Source organism: Anguilla anguilla, chromosome 17 (genome assembly GCF_013347855.1).
Source record: "Anguilla anguilla isolate fAngAng1 chromosome 17, fAngAng1.pri, whole genome shotgun sequence".
NCBI classification, from domain to species: domain Eukaryota; kingdom Metazoa; phylum Chordata; class Actinopteri; order Anguilliformes; family Anguillidae; genus Anguilla; species Anguilla anguilla.
In genome coordinates, this window is record NC_049217.1 from 25,352,445 (window position 1) to 25,370,929 (window position 18,485).

The 18,485-nt window shown below is 45.0% G+C and overlaps 4 protein-coding genes across 10 annotated transcripts in view; 3 read left to right on the forward strand and 1 right to left on the reverse strand.

Moving 5' to 3' along the window:
* Positions 1-169: 169 nt before the first annotated feature.
* Positions 170-2,970, reverse strand: arl16 (ADP-ribosylation factor-like 16). Of its 2 annotated transcripts, none has more exons than XM_035398456.1 (5): positions 2,482-2,970; positions 2,098-2,156; positions 1,647-1,694; positions 1,281-1,396; positions 170-919 (listed from the first exon to the last, which is right to left on the reverse strand). In XM_035398456.1, exons 1-5 carry the CDS (start codon positions 2,540-2,542, stop codon positions 754-756), a joined length of 450 nt encoding a protein of 149 aa, XP_035254347.1. In that variant the 5' UTR covers positions 2,543-2,970; the 3' UTR covers positions 170-753. The 2 variants fall into 2 exon arrangements, with proteins under 2 accessions (XP_035254347.1, XP_035254346.1); XM_035398455.1 differs by having other exon boundaries at positions 1,578-1,694; positions 2,482-2,969.
* A 111-nt stretch (positions 2,971-3,081) lies between these two features.
* On the forward strand, positions 3,082-7,399 carry LOC118216860 (ketosamine-3-kinase-like). Of its 4 annotated transcripts, none has more exons than XM_035398445.1 (6): positions 3,083-3,366; positions 4,929-5,080; positions 5,405-5,496; positions 5,692-5,774; positions 5,928-6,005; positions 6,320-7,399. In XM_035398445.1, exons 1-6 carry the CDS (start codon positions 3,226-3,228, stop codon positions 6,656-6,658), a joined length of 885 nt encoding a protein of 294 aa, XP_035254336.1. In that variant the 5' UTR covers positions 3,083-3,225; the 3' UTR covers positions 6,659-7,399. The 4 variants fall into 4 exon arrangements, with proteins under 4 accessions (XP_035254334.1, XP_035254336.1, XP_035254335.1 ...); XM_035398444.1 differs by having other exon boundaries at positions 3,084-3,366; positions 5,883-6,005; XM_035398446.1 differs by lacking the exon at positions 3,083-3,366 and adding an exon at positions 3,405-3,784 and having other exon boundaries at positions 5,883-6,005.
* Positions 7,400-8,674: 1,275 nt separating this feature from the next.
* LOC118216859 (ketosamine-3-kinase-like) lies at positions 8,675-12,887 on the forward strand. Of its 3 annotated transcripts, none has more exons than XM_035398441.1 (6): positions 8,675-8,981; positions 10,481-10,632; positions 10,941-11,032; positions 11,268-11,350; positions 11,459-11,581; positions 11,670-12,887. In XM_035398441.1, exons 1-6 carry the CDS (start codon positions 8,841-8,843, stop codon positions 12,009-12,011), a joined length of 933 nt encoding a protein of 310 aa, XP_035254332.1. In that variant the 5' UTR covers positions 8,675-8,840; the 3' UTR covers positions 12,012-12,887. The 3 variants fall into 3 exon arrangements, with proteins under 3 accessions (XP_035254332.1, XP_035254333.1, XP_035254331.1); XM_035398442.1 differs by having other exon boundaries at positions 11,504-11,581; XM_035398440.1 differs by having other exon boundaries at positions 11,268-11,581.
* A 391-nt stretch (positions 12,888-13,278) lies between these two features.
* tbcd (tubulin folding cofactor D) overlaps positions 13,279-18,485 on the forward strand; it is a 30,870-nt gene continuing 25,663 nt past the window's right edge. Inside the window, exons 1-10 of the mRNA XM_035398416.1 lie at positions 13,279-13,862; positions 13,999-14,049; positions 14,384-14,481; positions 14,856-14,957; positions 15,476-15,622; positions 16,080-16,135; positions 17,169-17,301; positions 17,519-17,564; positions 17,974-18,106; positions 18,340-18,482. Of these exons, the coding sequence (XP_035254307.1) occupies positions 13,676-13,862; positions 13,999-14,049; positions 14,384-14,481; positions 14,856-14,957; positions 15,476-15,622; positions 16,080-16,135; positions 17,169-17,301; positions 17,519-17,564; positions 17,974-18,106; positions 18,340-18,482 (1,096 nt within the window). The 5' untranslated portion in view covers positions 13,279-13,675. The remainder of the gene's footprint in view (positions 13,863-13,998; positions 14,050-14,383; positions 14,482-14,855; positions 14,958-15,475; positions 15,623-16,079; positions 16,136-17,168; positions 17,302-17,518; positions 17,565-17,973; positions 18,107-18,339; positions 18,483-18,485) is intronic.

An 18,485-nucleotide genomic window follows, 5' to 3' on the forward strand; every position in this document is an offset into this window, starting at 1 on the left:
TGTGGTCCATCAAGTTTAGCTTCAAAAGTTTCCATGCATGTTGTCCATGTTTGCCCCAGCAGACCATCTTATTGATCACACTTGGTTACATACTGCACGTGCATGCTGAGGGCAAGACTTTGCTGCCCGTTGGAACCCTATGGTGAACCAAACAAATTCGACAGCCAAATAAAAACCTCATATTTTAATCCACGATTTGTGTCCATAAAAAAATGGTAAATCAAGCTTCAAAATACTATCAGGGACATTTTGTTTAGCCTTCAAAAGCCTGATATTGCTCATTGGGCAGCTCTACTGTTTTGCAGACACAGTAGAAGTATGCACAGTACAGGCTCACTTCCAGCTGCTTCACAGCATAGGTTGGCTGAGGGTGTGTTTTCCAGTTTTGTTATATATATACATGTCTATGGTAGTCTTGCTCAGGGTCTGGAAGTGAAGCGTAGCACAGGATCACAGAACAAAGCCAGGAGGAGAATTCATGTTTCCTATCCCATAGACTCATAGGAAGTCATTCGGGTTTTTGAAGGTCAGTACCATGTCAGCTTGTCAATAATCTGGGTGCAGCAAGGGGTTTTGGTGTTGCATGGCCTTGCTGTGACTTGCCTTTCTGTACAGAACATGAAAAAACAACTCTTTCTGGCAGAAGGAAGGGGCGGTGTCACTCTATGCTGGAAGGATGATGCCATATCCTGACAGGAAGAACAGTGATGTCACTACTGGGTGATGGCACTTCTTGAATGAAGAGCGGTGATGTCATTCTTTAAGGGTGGAATCCAGCCAGTGCAGCACGTCCAGAAGGCCCTGCCCAGAGCGTGCACTCAGCTCAAGTACAGTGATTGGCTGGGAGGCTGAAGCGATGATGTCATCCATTCTGAAGAGTGACTTCATTTCCATGAGTCCCATGGAGCAGGGTAAGTCCCTGGTGGACAGAAAAAGGAAAAGATTGTTGAGTTAACACTGTTATACAGTTATTTAAATGGCAAAACCACATTTTATTTATCCATGGAACCCATCAAAGTACTATTGCCAACACAAAAGCCAGCATTACGAAACAGCTCCATCCATAGAGCCAACAATTACTATTTAATCCCCTCCCCTAGAACCAACATTAGCATGCTGAAATACTCCACTCTCCAAGCATGTGCCCTGCGTTTCCTTATGTGGGTTGCAAAGTGGGAGGGTACTTGTGAGATTATGCAGTACATAAGAGTTTTGGGGGACAGGGACGTGGCCAGAGAAGGGTGGGGATGTCTGGTGTTGAGGGTGGCGGTGCACCTCACGTTTTGTTGAAGAGCACAAGGACGGAGGCAGAGCGGAGCGGCTCTGCGGACAGGACAGACAGCAGCTGGATGCAGGACGACGCCACCTGGTGGATGTTTGCAGAATCCACCATGAACTGGGGAAGAGTGGCAAGTTTAGGAAAGCTGAGGACAGATGACTAAACAGTGAACTGGCAGAAGAGAAATAAGTACAGCAAACAGAGAGGAGAGGAACTCATAGATGAGATAATCATTTTAATTCGGGTCAGGACAGATTTGATTGCTTTGACTGACCCCCTCCCCAGAAGCAACACTCACAATGACACAGGAGCAGTCAGTGTAGTAGCTGGGCCAGATGGGCCCCATACAACCCCCAAGCTCCCTCACCGTCACCTTCCTCTTCCTCAGGGTCAGGTCTGTCAGATTGGTGCCCACCTGAAGGGGGGGGGGGGGTAAGAGTAAAGGTAACAGTGTAGTGGGATACTGCCCTTTGTCGTCTGTCTGGGCTTTGGTGGGATTGTCATGGAATGAAAGCCATCCCCAACTGTTTGTCACAGCAATTTAACCAGTGCGCGAGATCCATTCTGAGAGACTGGAAATGACGTATGGGAAGAGCTACAACTACGCATTTTCCTTTCAAGTCGCAAATTCATTCCAGACAATGCCAACTGCAAATTATTAAACAGGGTAATATGGCTGACGAAATGATAAAGCCACTTAAAACCACAGTGCGGTATGCACCTATCCATTTCTGCCACTCCTGACATTAACCCAATTTGGCTGGCACTCATCCCAGGATGGGCTTCTAATCACAATGACTCAAAATACAGGCACTCACAGTGGGCAGTGTTGCCGGAGGTTCGCCGAAATCCGTGGGTGCATCACGCAAGCTGAGCTGTGAATTCAGCCCGTTAAGGAGGAAAATCACCGATCCCGGCAATCGTCACATTATGACATAAAGGCACGGAGAGGCTAGAATAGTTAGTTAACGTATATCTTTTATCATTTTTTGTAACTAATTATGAATCAGAAGTAGCATTCCACGAAAATCATTTGTATGTATGAATGTTGTAACATAATATTCAACAGCAAACGCAGCTCGCTGGCAGGTTGTAAATGGCTAAGTTAATGTCAGCAAGGAAACGTAAGATAGTATTGTGGCAACAAGTAGCGACAGCCAAACTGCAGTTATTTCTAGCTGGCACATGTTAACAAAGGATATTCTGTAGCCGTTTCAAAAGCAGAGTTTTTCCAACACCAGTGGCTCCAAGCAACAGACACATTTCACCGAAAATTAGTTACAAACTTCTTTATTCGTCAGGTTCTGATTGAAAATGTGACGTACTGCAGCTATCACTAATTCTCCAGAGCATTATCTCAGCCGTTAGATGAGTGAATAGACACACTGCATCTATTTGCCTACAGTGTTGTGCAAGTCAAATTGGCTCATCATAGCTACTTACTTAACAATCCAGCTATGCTAGGCTATCTAATGTATATAAAGAAAATCCTGCAAACTTAGCTGTAGCATGTGAAATTCTTAAAGGCTAAATATTGTATTAGCTGTCAGCACTGTTTTGTTAAACGACGCCACGGTTTTAGTTGAATTCCCGCTAAATTAGCGAATATTTGCTAGATTTACTAAAAATTTAGATTATGGCTAACATTAGCTATATCTAACCACTGGACTGTATACAGTTCATTGGCTAACAAGCTTCAAGCTTCCTCTGCAACCATGACAACGTAACAGTCAGTCATAGGGTTTTCGTCTATGATTGGTCATTTTCTATGGGTGGGGCTGGTAAAAGGTAACTGACCCGGAACAAAAATGTGAGCACTTATTCTGATACCTCCCATTTTAAAGCTTGCAGCAGCAGCATTTGGGCCGTTTAAAGTAACCTTCTTGTCCATCTCACACAGAATTAGTTATTGTTAGCAGCTGTGAAATATACCCAGCATAGCAAACATGGAAGCCTTGCTTAAAAAAGAGCTGGGGACTTCGATGCTGAAAGCCTCCGGCCATTCAGGAGGGGGCTGCATCAGCGAAGGACAGAGCTACGACACTGACAGCGGACGGGTTTTTGTGAAAATAAACCACAAGAGCCAGGTTATTTGTGTTAGAAGTTTTCCCCTGTGCTAGCTGCGCAGTCTTACTCGCTGATGTCTTTTTATGGGATATAATAGGTATAGTTACGTGGAAAAAGTGTTTGCAAAATGTTTGCAGAATGTATGTGGTGTCAGCTAGTGCTAGATTTTTGTCGCAAGATGTCGTGGTTGGTTTTCCTCTCTGGCTCAGCACAGGTCTTCTCTTATCTGCTTAAAAAAAACAACCCAGTTACCACTGACAGCGTAAACGCGACAGGCGTCGACTTTGTTCTAGAAACGCCCATGCTTTAATGCTGGCAAAACATCTGTGTTTTTGAAGACGTGGATCCCCCGTCTGGGTCTGCCACATGGAGATCCACAGGGCTGCAGGCCGCAGTTCCTGACTCTGCGGGAGACAGTCGTCACAACAGTGCATAAAAGTAAAAATGTGGTGTTCACGTGCCCCATACTGTATAGAGGCTAGTTGTACTAACGCATCGGTTCAGTGTCAGATTTAACATGCTATTCTGATTATTATTTACCCCCCTTCCGTGCCTTTGGCAATGATTTGTTAGGTTTATTTTATTGTGACAACATTGCAAAATAAAACTTGCATGATTGGTAGTGTTTGGCATGGGTTGCATGGACGTGATTAAATACATGTTATGCCGCGAGCACCTTCAACGTTATAGCTCATAATATTCCAAAACATTTAACATTGAACGTTTTCAAAGTGTACTCTAATGCAGAATAAAGGACAAAAACTATTCTGGTCCTAGCTCTCGTTTCAACAAAGTGTAGTGGAAATCTTACTTTAACATGAAGGAAGAGAAGGATAATTGTATTTAAAAATTATTTAATGGTTAATTAATCAAGGAAAAAGTCTAACAGACTCACATGGAGGAGTAAAAGTAATTCCAAAGCATGAATGAGAGAACACACAATATATAGTCAACAAATCTTGGACCTTGCTCTTGTGAAGGTTTCTTATTAGTTACCAATTGGTGTCTGAAAAATGAGTCATTGCATTTACACAACAACAGTTTTGTTCACACAAGGACTCTTGCAACCCATATTGGGTTTTTTTTTAGCTTACAGATATTGTTTTCTAGGTGTTTTAGACTTTAATTGTGCTAACTTTGAATAACTCTGAGTTCCCTCTTTTTCCGTAAGGGCTTGCACAAACTAGAGCAGAGGCTATTTGGCTCCACTTATTTCGGCAGCACACAATCAACACCATGATTATAATGTTTTAAAGATTGTGAATTTTCTTCTACACAAGGTGAATAACTGGACATAAGAATTTCGGCCAATCTTGAGGAGAACAAAAAAACACTGTGTGTTAAAATGTTAATAATAGCCCAGAATTTCTTAAAACATCCATTTTCATCTTTTTCTCCAAGGGTGGCTGAAAATCTTTGTTCATTGTGTATAAATAAAATTGTGTGCCAAGATGGGCTTAGTGGTCTGTTCCCTCATCACAATTTGACTGTGCTTTAATGCTGTTGAAGTGCTATATACATGTATTTGTGGATAGTGGTCTCCGTACTGAGATCCGTGAATTTTTCCCCTCCTTTTTGGAAGGCCAGACTCATGTTTGATGGAGAAGCGGCCAGCTTGGATGCCATTGTTAAGACAGAGACAGTGAAAGTGCCGAAGCCAATGAAGGTGATTGACCTCAAGACCGGTGGCGCGGTGTTCGTCATGGAGCATGTGGACATGAGGAGTCTGCATAAGTATGCTGCTTTGTGTGTGTGTGTGTGTGTGTGTGTGTGGGCGTGTGGTGTGTTTGTCATTTCACCTAATGGACAGGGTCATGCGGCAGTTCCACATCACCATTATGAGATAGTAGGGGTTGCCACTTGACAATTCTAGAATACAGAATGACTACAAGAGCCCTATACGCATCTGTACATCAACTTTTACCAAATCCCCCTTCAGAAACTCAGGGCAGAGATTAGAAAGCGTTCCAAACATTTTCCTCATGAGAGTGATTGTTGGACAGAGTGAAATATCCCAAACTTGTGGGGAATTTATATTTGGCTGGCTGGTTGTTGCAGATATTCTGCACAGCTGGGGGACCAGTTGGCCGATCTGCACCTCCACAATCAGAGGCAGAGAGAGCGGCGGGACAAGGAAGAGCAAACTGTTGGTAATTAACATCAGCCACTGCATCGGTTCTTGCTTTTTGTTCAAGGGAAAGAGTGCCCCCTAGTGCCTGTGTAGAATTACTGCTGGGCTTAAGTTTATTTTTTATAAATAAACAGGATTTTAGAAATTGAATGTTGTATCTTATTTTTCATGTGAAATTTAGTTTCAGTTTTTTTCCCCATTTGTCTTACTGCAGGGAAAGGATCGGGCCAGTCTGATGTGCCCGTCATTGAGAAGTATGGCTTCCACACTACCACCTGCTGCGGTTACCTGCCACAGGTGAGCAGCTGTCCTAGGGTGCTGTCCCTGGCACAGACTGGGTTTGCTCAGACCGTGTGGTTTTGTGCACTGTCTCACCTGCGCATTTCCTGTGTTGCGTTCACCCAGGTGAATGACTGGCAGAGTGACTGGGTGGCCTTCTTCACCCAACAGAGGCTGCAGCACCAGCTGGGGCTGTTGGAGCAGTCCTGTGGAGACAGGGAGGCCCAGGAGCTATGGAGCCAGCTGCAGGTAACTCATTGAAAACCTGAAGCCTGTCTGCTTAGGTCAGAGCTGCCCAACCCTGTTCCTGGAGACCTACCATCGTGTAGGTTTTCACCCCAACCCTAACAAAGCATATCCCATTCAAAATATGTACAGAGCAGATATATTGTCTGTTTCTCGAAAGTGATAATCTAAAAACTAGATATCAAACAGGTTGAAATGAAAACTTACAGGATGGTAGATCTTCAGGAGCAGGGTTTGGCAGCCCTGGCTCAGATAGATTGATTGGCATTGGAGTATGTCTGTGTCTGAGGCCATATGCCCCTCCCCTCTGTCCCAAGCTCAAGATCCCCAAGATGTTTGAGGGGGCGCAGGTGTACCCCGCCCTGCTTCACGGGGACCTGTGGTCGGGCAACGTGGCCGAGTCCTCGGACGGCCCCGTCATCTTTGACCCCGCCTCCTTCTACGGCCACGGAGAGTACGAGCTGGGCATCGCCGGGATGTTTGGTGGGTTCGGCAGCGCCTTCTACTCCGCCTACCACAAGAAGCTTCCCAGAGCGCCCGGGTTTGAGACGAGGAAGCAGCTCTACCAGCTCTTCCACTACCTGAACCACTGGAACCACTTCGGCAGCAGCTACAGGGGGTCCTCACTGCGCATCATGAGGGACCTCCTTAAGTAGCCAATCGGCTAACTGCCTGATGGACCAGGAGGTAGCTGCCTATGTCTCTGCCTGAAGCCCAGGGCGGGTGTTCAGATTGGCAATGCTGATTTTGCACAGCGCCATTGTTTTTTTTCCGTTACATACAACTAGAAATACACAACTGACAGCCCCTGGGCAAGCATTTCATTGAGTTGTGATGGCGTCCTGCCATTTCAAAGTGTTCTAAAGAGAACGGAACTGAAATAATAATTTAAATGACAACTGTCAGTTTAAACAACTGATAATTGCTTCAGGCGAGAGCCATTTATTATTCCACTTAACACTGTTAATTAAATTAATAATTTAATTTTTAGTTTATTTTATAGTTTAACTATTTGCAGTGCATTAGATTTACCTTGAAGTATTTGGGATGGGGGCGATTTTGCTTTTAAAAATAATAATAGTTTTGCATTTTATTTCTTGAAAAATGTATCACAGGTTATTGTGACTATGTAGTCTTTACTGTCATCCACTTAAAGCTTTAAGTATATGGTGTAAAAATATTGAACTTTTTTGAGGGTGCTGTCTGTTCTCATGCCATACATTCTAATGAGGTTGACATCCTCTCATTTGTGCTGTGAGCACGTGCCCTCCCCCACCCCAGATCACTGGAGAAGAATTGACATCAGGCTCTGGTAGACAGGTTCCTGGGTTTACAAATTGTATTGTAATTACAGACATTAGTGCTGCAAGTGAATAAAATATGAAATGTATACTGTTGCTCATTTTGTGCTGGGTTATTTTATGTTTATCCTGCATGTGAATTTATTATTTTGTTTTTAAAATGATACCAATGTGAGTCAGAATGGCCAGCTGGTCACAGGCATTTATAATAACCACACAACAGATTATTATTATTATTATTATTATTATTATTATTATTATTATTATTATTATTAAAAATGCAGAAAATGCAGTGGGACTAGTGCTGCAGTGGTGGTAGGAGGGGGTGTGAGAGGGGGAAGACAAACATCAAGGGAAGGCTAGGGAAAAGATGTGGGTTTGCATGGTAGGCTACTTGCTTTGAAAAAGCTTACCTGGGTATTAAGAAACAAACAAATGCAGCTTTCCGTGTCGATGACGTTACCACAACTCATTTCATGGTAAATTACGAAGATGATATGCGTCAATGTTGGCGCACAGTTTTTTCATTATGCCCGTGCTTCATAATCAGAGGATCTGGCTGGTCCCACGCAACCATTGTAAATGTGTTTCCTTGATTAATGTTAGTATGTGCAGAAAAACTCAATACGCGCGTTATAGGACGTTTTAATTTACTGGTACAGTTATTCCGCCCACTGTTACAATTATACCGAATAGGTCGCGAATGGACTGAAACATCGCACTGCTTGTACTTTTTAAAAATTGTATCCGACTGGATTAAGTTATGAACGTAATTGAAACGGGTAATGACAACTGACATGCCAAAAGCTGTTTGGAGTAAAATTGCATAGTGTTAGGCCAAATGTTTTAGGAGTAAATTACCAAAATCCAAAAACCTATTTATACCGACTCTACCATACTTGAGTACATTCTTCTAAATCGTGTTATTTTAATCTCTGTAAGCACCGAGAGCTGCATGTGAAAAGTGTTCTAAAAATAAAACTGATTAGATTTACATAAGCGAACGTTGCACAAACATTTTAATGAACGATTAGATGGAGTCACCATTATGTAGGCCTATTAATAAAGAAACTTGAATCACATCCTTCCATTATTAACACATAGTTGACGTACAAACATTTTGCACAAATGTCTTCCATAAACTCAGACCAAGATGTTACCGCGGGAGCTTCACAGCAGGAGAAGACTTTCCAAAACATTACGAGCCAATTGCAGTGAGCTTAGATGGAGACTGAACTTCAGGTTTCAACCTCTAGATCACAGAACTGCATTGCAACTGGAACAAACAATCCTTATTACAGATTCATAAATCCCTCGCTAGTCTTCATAGGGACTTTGAGGCGGAATTCACTCCGGATTTTCCGGGTCAATTACAAACTTCGCACTCCTCCTAATCTCCAACTGTGAGGCGCGCTGTCATCGACTCCCCGTTTTAAAGCTTGCAACGGCAGTATTTACGCAGTTTAAAATTACTCTGGCCCATCTCACACAGGCATTGTTTTTGTTGCAACTCTGAAATATCGCCAATATAGCAAACATGGAAGTCTTACTTAAAAAAGAGCTGAGAACTTCGATGCTGAAAGCCTCCGGCCATGTAGGAGTGGGCTACATCAGCGAGGGACAGAGTTACGACATTGACAGCGGACGGGTTTTTGTGAAAATAAACCACAAGAGCCAGGTTAATTGCGCTCGAAATGTTGCCTGGTGCTAGCTGCGCAATCTTGTTATAGCTTTTTTGCTTTTGATTGCATGGAACATGTGTAAGTTACACGGATAAAACGTGGCATATTTGTTTAATTTTATGCACTGTCAGCTATTCAGCTGACAGTGCATATAATTTAGCAAACAGCCTACGCCACATAAGAAAATTGCGTTTTGTCACAAAATGGAGTGGTTTGTTTTCCTCTATCACAGGTGTTCACGGTCCTGTTTTTTTTCTTTTCTTTTCTTTAATCAATCCATTTTCCACTGACAAGTAGTAGCCTAACATACACGCGACACACGTTTACTGGGTTCTAAGGCTGAATCCAAAATTAATGTCCGCACTTGCAGACTGGCGGATTTAACGGGCGCGTACCCGCAATGTCCTGCTAGGGCTTCCTAGTTGTACAATTCACCAAGCCCGCTAGGGGGCGGACTTTCATGCAGACTTCCAGAGTATCCGCTTCGGTTGGTATGAGATTTTACCGGACTTCGCCAGTGGAAAAATATAATAGACGAGAAGGAACCAATGCTAAAGTGATAATAATAATAATAATAATAATAATAATAAAGGCATGGCGACAAAACAATGCAAGTAGCCTAATGCAGAACTCATATAACCTAAATGCATATTATAGACATTGCTTTTTTTTCTTTTTACTTTATTTTATTTTATTTTATTAGTGGTCATATCCACGACAACGAGTGAGATCTGAAAATTCAGTCTCAGTGGTGCATTTTATACCCTCCAAGCTCTGCGCTCTTGCAGACTTCACGTAATGACTCTGAACACTTCGGAGTTGTGCTGGCGAAACATCTATGTTTTTGAAGACGTGGGTCACCGTTTGTGTCTGTCACATGGAGATCCATAGGGCTGCAAGCCGCACTGACTCTACCGGAGACAGCCGCCGTCACAACAGTTCAGACGAAAGTAAAAGTGTGGCGCTCACGTGCCTACCCTACCAATGCCCCAGTATTGTAAAATAACAGGTTGTAGGCCTATTAACTCACGTCGTTTGGGGTCAATGTCAGATTTAACATGCTTTTCTGTGTATTTTCTACCCCCTTCCGTGCCTTTGGCAATTATATGTTATGTTTACTTTTTTGTGACAACATTGCTAAATAAAACGTAGCATGGTCGGTAGTGTTTGGCATGGGTTACATGGACATCAGATGCCATGAGTGCCCTCAATGGCATGCCTCTAAGTATTCCAAAGCATTTAACGTTAAATGTTTGTAAAGCATGCTCTAATGCAGCATAGAGTACAAAAACATTCTGGCTCTAGCTCTCAGTTCTACTCGTGAATGAAAAATACCTTTGTGACCACCGTGCTGCACACATGTATACTATCCAATTGTTGTTAGACAGATAAGATGATCTATTGTTCAAAACGGCCCTTGCGCTGTAGACATGTATTCATGGGTAGTGGACTCTCAGTACTGATATCTGTGCATCTGTTCCCACCTCACTGGTAGGCCAGGCTAATGTTTGATGGGGAAGCGGCCAGTTTGGATGACATCTTGAAGACAGAGACAGTGAAAGTGCCGAAACCAACGAAAGTGATTGATCTTGAGACCGGTGGCGCTGTGTTCATCATGGAGCATCTTGATATGAAGAGCCTATGCAAGTACGCTGCTTGTGTGTGTGGGTGTGTGTGTCTGTCATTTTGCTCAAAGGATAGGGCCATGAGGCAATGCCATATCACCATTATGAGATAGGAGGGGTTGCCACGTGAAAATTCCAGTATAGAGAATGACCACAGGGGCCATATACACATATGTGTATCTACTTTTGCAAAATCCCCCTTCAGAAACCCAGGCCAGACATTAGAGAGTGTTCCAGACATTGTCCTGAGGGATCTGATTGTTGGACTGAGTGAAATATCCCAAACTCAGCCCTGTGGGGAATTTATATTTGGCTGGCTGGTTGTTGCAGATATTCTGCGCAACTGGGGGACCAGTTGGCCGATCTGCACCTCCACAATCAGAGGCAGAGAGACCGGAGGGACAAGGAAGAGCAAACTGTTGGTAATTAACATCAGTCACTGCATGTTAATTGCAGCGGTTCTTGCATCGGTTCCTGCTTTTTGTTCAGGGGAAAGAGTGCCCCCCTAGTGCCTGACCAGAATTACTGCTGGGCTTAATCCAGTTTTTTATATGAATACTGTTAACGGCAGCTTGGAAATTGAATGCTATTTATTTTTATTTTTCAATTGAAGTTTGATTTCAGGTTTTTCCATCTCTCTTGGTTGTCTTATTGCAGGGAAAGGATCAGGCCAGTCTGATGTGCCCGTCATTGAGAAGTATGGCTTCCACACTACCACCTGCTGCGGTTACCTGCCACAGGTGAGCAGCTGTCCTAGGGTGCTGTCCCTGGCACAGACTGGGTTTGCTCAGACCGTGTGGTTTTGTGCACTGTCTCACCTGCGCATTTCCTGTGTTGCGTTCACCCAGGTGAATGACTGGCAGAGTAACTGGGTGGCCTTCTTCACCCAACAGAGGCTGCAGCACCAGCTGGGGCTGTTGGAGCAGTCCTGTGGAGACAGGGAGGTACAGGAGCTATGGAGCCAGCTGCAGGTAACTCACTGAAAACCCAACGCTTAGTCTGTTTGCCACTGGAGAATGTTTGTGTCTGAGGCTACTTGCCCCTCCCCTCTGTCCCAAGCTCAAAATCCCAGAGATGTTTGAGGGGGCGCAGGTGTACCCCGCCCTGCTTCACGGGGACCTGTGGTCGGGCAACGTGGCCCAGTGCTCGGGCGGCCCCGTCGTCTTTGACCCTTGCTCTTTCTACGGCCACTCTGAGTTTGAGCTGGCCATGCCCGCCATGTTCGGCGGGTTCAGCGACTCCTTCTACGCGGCCTACCACGAGAGGCTTCCAAAAGCGCCCGGGTTCGAGGCGAGACATCTGCTCTACCGGCTCTTCAACTACCTGAACCACTGGAACCACTTCGGCAGCAGCGAATACAGGGGACCCTCACTGCGCACCATGAAGACCCTGCTGGAGTAGCCTTTGTCTCTGCCTGGCGGACCAGGAGCTAGCTGCCCAGGGCGGGTGTTTAATTCGGTTTTGCTTATTTTTCCACAGCTGCATTTTTTCCCCCTACTATACACAATTAGAAATATACACAACTGACAGGGCCTACATGAGCATTGCAAGGAGATGAGACACATCTTGTCATTTTAAAGGCTTCCAGGATCCCCTATGGGATCTAAAATAATCATTTAAACAGTTTAAACAACTGGTAATTGTTTCAGGCAACAGCCATAGGGTTGTTAATCCCTTTAACACCATTAGGTGATTGTATGAATTATAAGTGAAGTATTTGCAGAGCATTAGACTTCCCTTGCAGTACTTGGGGAGGTGGGTTTACTTCTTTAAATAGAATAGTTTTAACTGTATTTCTTTGGTTCTCTTGAAAAAAATCTATCATGGGTTATTGATGATGGAATCATTGCTGTCATTCACTTGTGGCTTTATGTCTGTTATGGAAAAAAATTAAAAACAATTTTAAGTGTTGATTGCAGTGGTAACCAACCCTGTTCCTGGAGATCTACCATCCGGTTGGTTTTCATTTCAACCCTAATTTTCCACAGCTGACTCTACTATTTAGCAGCTCAACAAAGACCTCTAGCTGTTGAATGAGGTCTGCTTTCTTGGGTTGGAGTGACAACCTACAGGATGGTAGATCTACAGGAACCGGGTTGGTTACCAATCTTATCTTCTCATTTTATGCCTTTTTAATACCCCTACCCCTGCATACATTGTCCCAGATGACTGAAGAATGATTGTAAACAGGTTCTGGTAGACATGTTCTTGGGTTTATAAATTGTATTGTAATTTAAAACAGTAATGCTGTGCGTTAATAAAAATACTGAATGTAAATTGTGGCTCATTTTGTGCAGGTATGTTGAATGTTTATGTGACAAGTGTATTTATTATTTTAGGAAAAAAAATACATTTAAAAAAGCAATGTGCCAGAACATATACTTACAACAATATACTGTACACGTTATATACTGTTTTTAGTTCGCCTGTTAGGTTACTACGACATTGTTATAATTCCATTATTTTAATCTCTGTCAGTACATTTCACTGCGTATAAAAAGTATCCAAGTAAAAGTTGATAAGATTAACATAAATGAATGTAACATTAACATATTTAATGTACGACGATTAAATAAAGAAGTCATGGGCCAATAAACCATTAGCGCCACATCGTCACAATAAACACGAAAAAAGCGTTTATTTAGTAGTGCGAGCGGTTTGTACCATTATGTCCTCCGTACGCTCAGACCACTGTTACCGCGGGAGCTCCACAACAACGCGAGCGGTAGTTGAACCTGCGACACAAATTACTGCGATTGTACATTTGGGAAATAACTCCAGTTTATTGAACTAGGTTATACTTTTCGCAAGTCAGGCTGGTACTGTTCAGGGCTGTCTCTTGTTTGTTGTATTTTCCGTGTCGTGCTTTTGCTTTTAGCTATCCTGCTAGGTTGCTAGTTTTAAAAACGGACAAACGGCATCGCCCCAGACACTCCCATAAAAGCGTGCGCTTGGATTGTAGCTGTTCCCGGACTACGCACTTGGTACCTACTACTAAAATACTTGAGGAACTGCGAGTTGTCAGCATATATATATAACAGTATTCCTCTAAAGCTACCCGTATCATGGCCCAAGCCGACATGGAGAGTGGTCGTGAGGGGGAAGACGGAGAGTGCGAGTCGGACGTAATTGCGGAGGGTAACCTGCTGGGAGGTTTCGTCGAGAGCACCGAGACCCGGGCGCTGATCGCCGGGCTCGCTGAGATGCACGATGACATCAAAAACAGGGAGTCCGTGACACAGCGGTTCCTGGGTGAGAATCGCGAAATGGTTACTTCGGGTGTAAGCGAGGCCCTCCCTAAATTATCCAGGTCTGTGCTGGCTGTTTTCTGCTTGCGCTTGTGACCGTTTGTGCACAGAATAATGCTCAACCTGTCCTGCCGTTACAGTTATAATGGACCGATATCAGGAACAGCCTCATCTTCTGGACCCACATCTTGGTAAGATGCATCCCCACAAATCCGCTCTTAACATATTAGTTTCCACTCATCCAAAGGGCCAGGTGACGGTATATTAGTCCCTATAAGTAACAATTGTGCGTGTGTTATAAAGTTATATAATCTGTATTAGCGCGTATGAATGTGTTGCATTATGAGAAAATAATACCCATACTTTCTGTATAGTGTGGATGCATATGTGCATATTCTCTATAGTGGTGTAATGTGGTCAGTGATAATCAGTGTTTGCATTATCTTGCGTTCAGTAGTGATGTCTGTGTACGTGTTGTGTTATGATGCATTATGATCAGTAATAAGTGCTGATTTACCCCCTCAGAGTGGATGTTGAACCTGCTGTTGGAGCAGATCCGCAGTGAGCAGTCTCCTCCTCTGCTTGTCCATTTGGGCTTTAAGTTCCTCTACATCATCTCCAAGGTGAGGCTAGCCTGCCCTCTGCCAGGGCCCCCAGCAAAGCCTGTGTTCTCACCCGTCTCATTTCACTGCATTTGAGTGTGTGTGTGTGTGTTTGTTTGTGTGTGTGTGTACAGGAAAGTGCATGACGTTGGTTTGTGAATGTTTCAATTTACGTTTAGGATAATGTTATAGGTATAGCTGCTTGAAGATGGGCGTTTCATTATACGAAGCGATTGTACTGTATCTGTTTGTGTGTGTTTGTGTATGCGTGCATGTGCCTACGTGGTTTGGGACCGTGTAAGAGAATGTGTGCATGTGCGAGAATGGGTGGGTGTGTGTGCTCGTGTGTCAGCGTGGCCTACGTGTGTTACATTGAGGTTTTTGTCTGTTGACAGGTGCGGGGACACAAGGTGTTCATGCAGCTCTTTCCTCACGAGGTTTCAGACCTCCAGCCCGTACTGGACCTGCTGACCCGCCAGGATCCCAAAGATCATGAGGTGCGTGTGGGCCAGCCCTCTCAGGGTCCCAGCCTTCCCAGAGTCCCAGCACTGCCGCCAATCTTCCAACACCTGGCCTTTCTCAAATCCACCGCTCCATTGTGATGTCACAGTCACAACCAAAATAGCTTTGCTTCTGCATCTCCTTACCTGAAGCTTCATTCCTAGTGTTAATTTCCTCTAGTTCCTTCCATATTAATGGCCTGAAAAATCTAAACTGAAGTCATCTGCTTTCTTTGGTGCAATAACTTTTATGTTTTGCTTTTTAACATTACTTTGCACTCGCTGTCCACTGCTGTAAGGAAAGTTTGCATGACCGGATGCTCGTATACTGTAGTACAGTTTCTCTGTTGCTGTGTCAGACAGAAGATTTTGCACTGATGTGTCAGAAGACCTAGCATTAGTGTACAGCAGTGTAGTTTCTCGGTCTTGATTTCTTGTCACGTGTGGAAGTGGTGTATAAAAGCCAGGCCTGGAGGTTGTGTACTGGAGCGTGGTTTCTCTGGTTTCTCTCTCAGACGTGGGAGACGCGCTACATGCTGCTCCTCTGGCTCTCCATGACGTGCCTCATACCCTTTGACCTGTCCCGGCTGGACGGCCACCTGACCTCTGAACCCGGCCTGGGCAGAGAACCCATCATGGACCGCATCCTGGCTGTCGCCAAGGTAACCACAGAGGAAGGCCCCACGCTTTTTTGGGAATTGTATAAAGGAGCAAATGAAAGTACTGAACCAAGCCCTCCTCCCTTCTCAGTATGTATATAAGAGTGAAAAAACAAATACGTTATTCAAATACACTGACAGGTAAAGCTTTTCAGCATTGAAAGTTCCTCTTTATTGTATCCACATTTTTATTGTAATTACATAACTTTAATTCATTATTTATGTAGGCTGGGCCCTTAACATGTAGGTAGTAGGTCTACACGTTCTACACTCTTGCAGAGCCTAGACATTAATTAGCCCTCAAGAATCAGAATCGAGAATCATTCTGGCTGGATCAAGTCTTTATGGTCCTGGTTCTTCTCAGTCCCGACCAACACTTGGTGGAATTTGTACAGGCTCCTCCTCTTGGGGTGTGGTTTACATTGTGACTGTGGTTGAGTGATGGTTCTGTGATTCGCAGTCGTACCTGACCGTCAGTGACAAATCCCGGGATGCCGCTTCTATGCTGGTTTCAAAGTGAGTACAGTGTTGTTTAACATCAGTCACCTACATTTGACTCGCCGCAGTGGATGATGTTGATGTTTCTCTGTTTCACATTGCACAAATGCAAATTGTAACCACACCAGTTTTCTGCGTTCACGGAAGACGTAGATCAGCACAGACGTGAAAGAAAAATGTAACAAATTGTGTTTTTGCTGCAGTATTTCAGCTTTGTTATTGATTGCCTGCATTTATTAAGTTGGCAGCATGAATCAGTGGAGCTTCTTTTGTGTAGCATTCTTCTGTTCAGCACTATCGGTGAGTTTGTCTTGTAGAAATGATTGTTTTAAAATGAGCAATAAATAAGAGGTTCAGTTGCCTGTGATTGGGCTCCTTTTTGGACGTGACATTTTCATAGAATTTTGCCGTGTCAGAGGCGCCTGAATTGCGGGCCAGTGTTGTGTCCTTACCCCAGTCAATCCTATGTGCCATAAGCCCTTTATTGACTGACGACCTTTGCTGCCCTAATGATATTGTGCATTCCAACAAAAACTGAATGAAGGATCTTAGAATTATTGCAGTGATGGCTGCAGCTGGCAGGATGTGAGTGTGGTGGTGTGGGGGTCATCAATAGGACCCCCCCTCCATGGCCAGGGCATTTGTCTGAAGCCTCATGCTGATCTAAAACAATAGTGTGCAAAAGTCTCCTTCTCCTCAAGGTTTTATTGATTGACAAGGGAGTAGCAATTAATAAAATTCCATGTAAGTAAAACAAGTAAACTTGTTAGCAGTAATACATTTATCCATCAGGGGGCAGTCTTGCACTTCTGGTAGCGTGACTGATTGTAGCTAAGTGTGTATCCGCAGGTTTATCCACCGAATGCACTTTCTCTAAACCTGCGAAGCGGTACCATTTGAATAGCGCTGCCTTTGTTAGCTTGCTAAGTTTGCTTGAATTTAGTTTCCTGCAGGCTCATGGGTAATTTCTCACCTTGTCTGTTAGATCTGTGGTTGGTTGCCCACCGAGTGTCCTGAGGCATCATGGGTAATTGCTTGCACTGTCCTGTAGGTTTGTGACTCGTCCGGATGTCAAGCTGAAGCGGCTGGGCGACTTCCTGGACTGGTGCCTGACGACGGTTGCCCAGAGCAACGAGCTGACCATGGAGGGGACGGTTGTGCTGGACGGGATGCTGCAGTCTCTGGTGAGCCCCTCCCAAAAGTGTGCTGTCGTAAACAGTCCATCACGTACCCTGCTTTTTGGAAGAAATTAAGGAACTCGCTGCTCTCCTTCACTCCCTTCCCCTGGACGTGTTTTACTTCATCAGGACCCTGGGGCGTCCGACGGCCTGCCTGAACATACAGGCATTCCGCTGCGCTGGCTTAACGCCTGACCTTTGACCTTTTGTGTGTCCCCCCCAGGCTCAGCTGTTTAAGCACGGGAAGAGAGAGGACTTCCTGCAGTACGGTGAGTCCCCCCCCCCCCCCCAAACCCCTCAGGGTATGTTGCGGGAGGTGCTAAGGGAGTATGCCGGGGTGCTACTGCACACCATTCGCTCCCTGAGCACTCGGAGCGAGTGCTGTGTTCGCACGCTTGGCACCGAGTCAGCGCGTTCAGGGCGGGTGTCGGACGCTGCCGAGGTCTGATTGATTCCAGCGAGGGTCAGAGGGACCGGCAGGTTGACCGCTGCGTAGGGGCGTCGGCCACAGCAGTGTGGGCGCTGTATCGGACTGCGGTGTTGAACAAGGGGCTGAGCCAAAAGGCAGAGCTCTCGATTTAACGGTCGACCTTCGTTCCTTCTCTCACCTGCGGGCTGTGATGGAAAGAGCGAGGTCGGGGGTGCGAGCCTGGCTTGACTTTACGCCCTGTTCCCCAGCCCCGACGGTGCTGCAGTGCCTGGACCAGCGTCGGCTGCCGGAGAGCAACCAGGCCATGCTGAGGAAGCTGGGGGTGAAGCTGGTGCAGAGGCTGGGCCTGACCTTCCTCAAGCCCCGGCTGGCCAAATGGAGGTGAGGGGGGTGGGGGCGGGGCTTGCGAAACAGTGTTTATAATGGCGAGTGAACTTTCACGACCCTCATAATGGGAATGGCCACAACGAGCTGTCAATCACTGACTTGTTTGAACAAATCCAAGGGTTCCGCTCTCCAAAAGCCCAGTGACGGGTTCAAATCGGTATGTAATTTCTTCTGTACGTTGGCTAATTAGCTTTTTTTTTTTTTACTGACACGTCCTCTTACCCCAGGTACCAGAGAGGGAACCGGTCCCTGGCTGCCAATCTGTCCCAGTCCAGCAAGGCCGCAGACCCACAGGGCCCCCAGCCCAGCCTGGAACCGTCGGGCATGGAGGAAGACTACGACATCCCAGAGGAGATCGAGAATGTGATAGGTA

Excerpts from the sequence above, each read along its gene's own strand:
- arl16 (XM_035398455.1), bottom strand. The coding sequence starts at position 2,542 with ATGTGTCTGTTGCTTGGAGCCACTGGTGTTGGAAAAACTCTGCTTTTG. Across the intron at positions 1,695-2,097 it reads CTCCGGCAACACTGCCCACT|GTGGGCACCAATCTGACAGA; the intron begins GTGAGTGCCTGT and ends CCCCCCCTTCAG. Across the intron at positions 1,397-1,577 it reads CTGACTGCTCCTGTGTCATT|TTCATGGTGGATTCTGCAAA; the intron begins GTGAGTGTTGCT and ends ACTCTTCCCCAG.
- LOC118216860 (XM_035398443.1), top strand. The coding sequence starts at position 3,226 with ATGGAAGCCTTGCTTAAAAAAGAGCTGGGGACTTCGATGCTGAAAGCC. Across the intron at positions 5,497-5,691 it reads CAAGGAAGAGCAAACTGTTG|GGAAAGGATCGGGCCAGTCT; the intron begins GTAATTAACATC and ends GTCTTACTGCAG. Across the intron at positions 6,006-6,319 it reads AGCTATGGAGCCAGCTGCAG|CTCAAGATCCCCAAGATGTT; the intron begins GTAACTCATTGA and ends CTCTGTCCCAAG.
- LOC118216859 (XM_035398440.1), top strand. The coding sequence starts at position 8,841 with ATGGAAGTCTTACTTAAAAAAGAGCTGAGAACTTCGATGCTGAAAGCC. Across the intron at positions 8,982-10,480 it reads AAATAAACCACAAGAGCCAG|GCCAGGCTAATGTTTGATGG; the intron begins GTTAATTGCGCT and ends CCTCACTGGTAG. Across the intron at positions 10,633-10,940 it reads GATATGAAGAGCCTATGCAA|ATATTCTGCGCAACTGGGGG; the intron begins GTACGCTGCTTG and ends TGGTTGTTGCAG.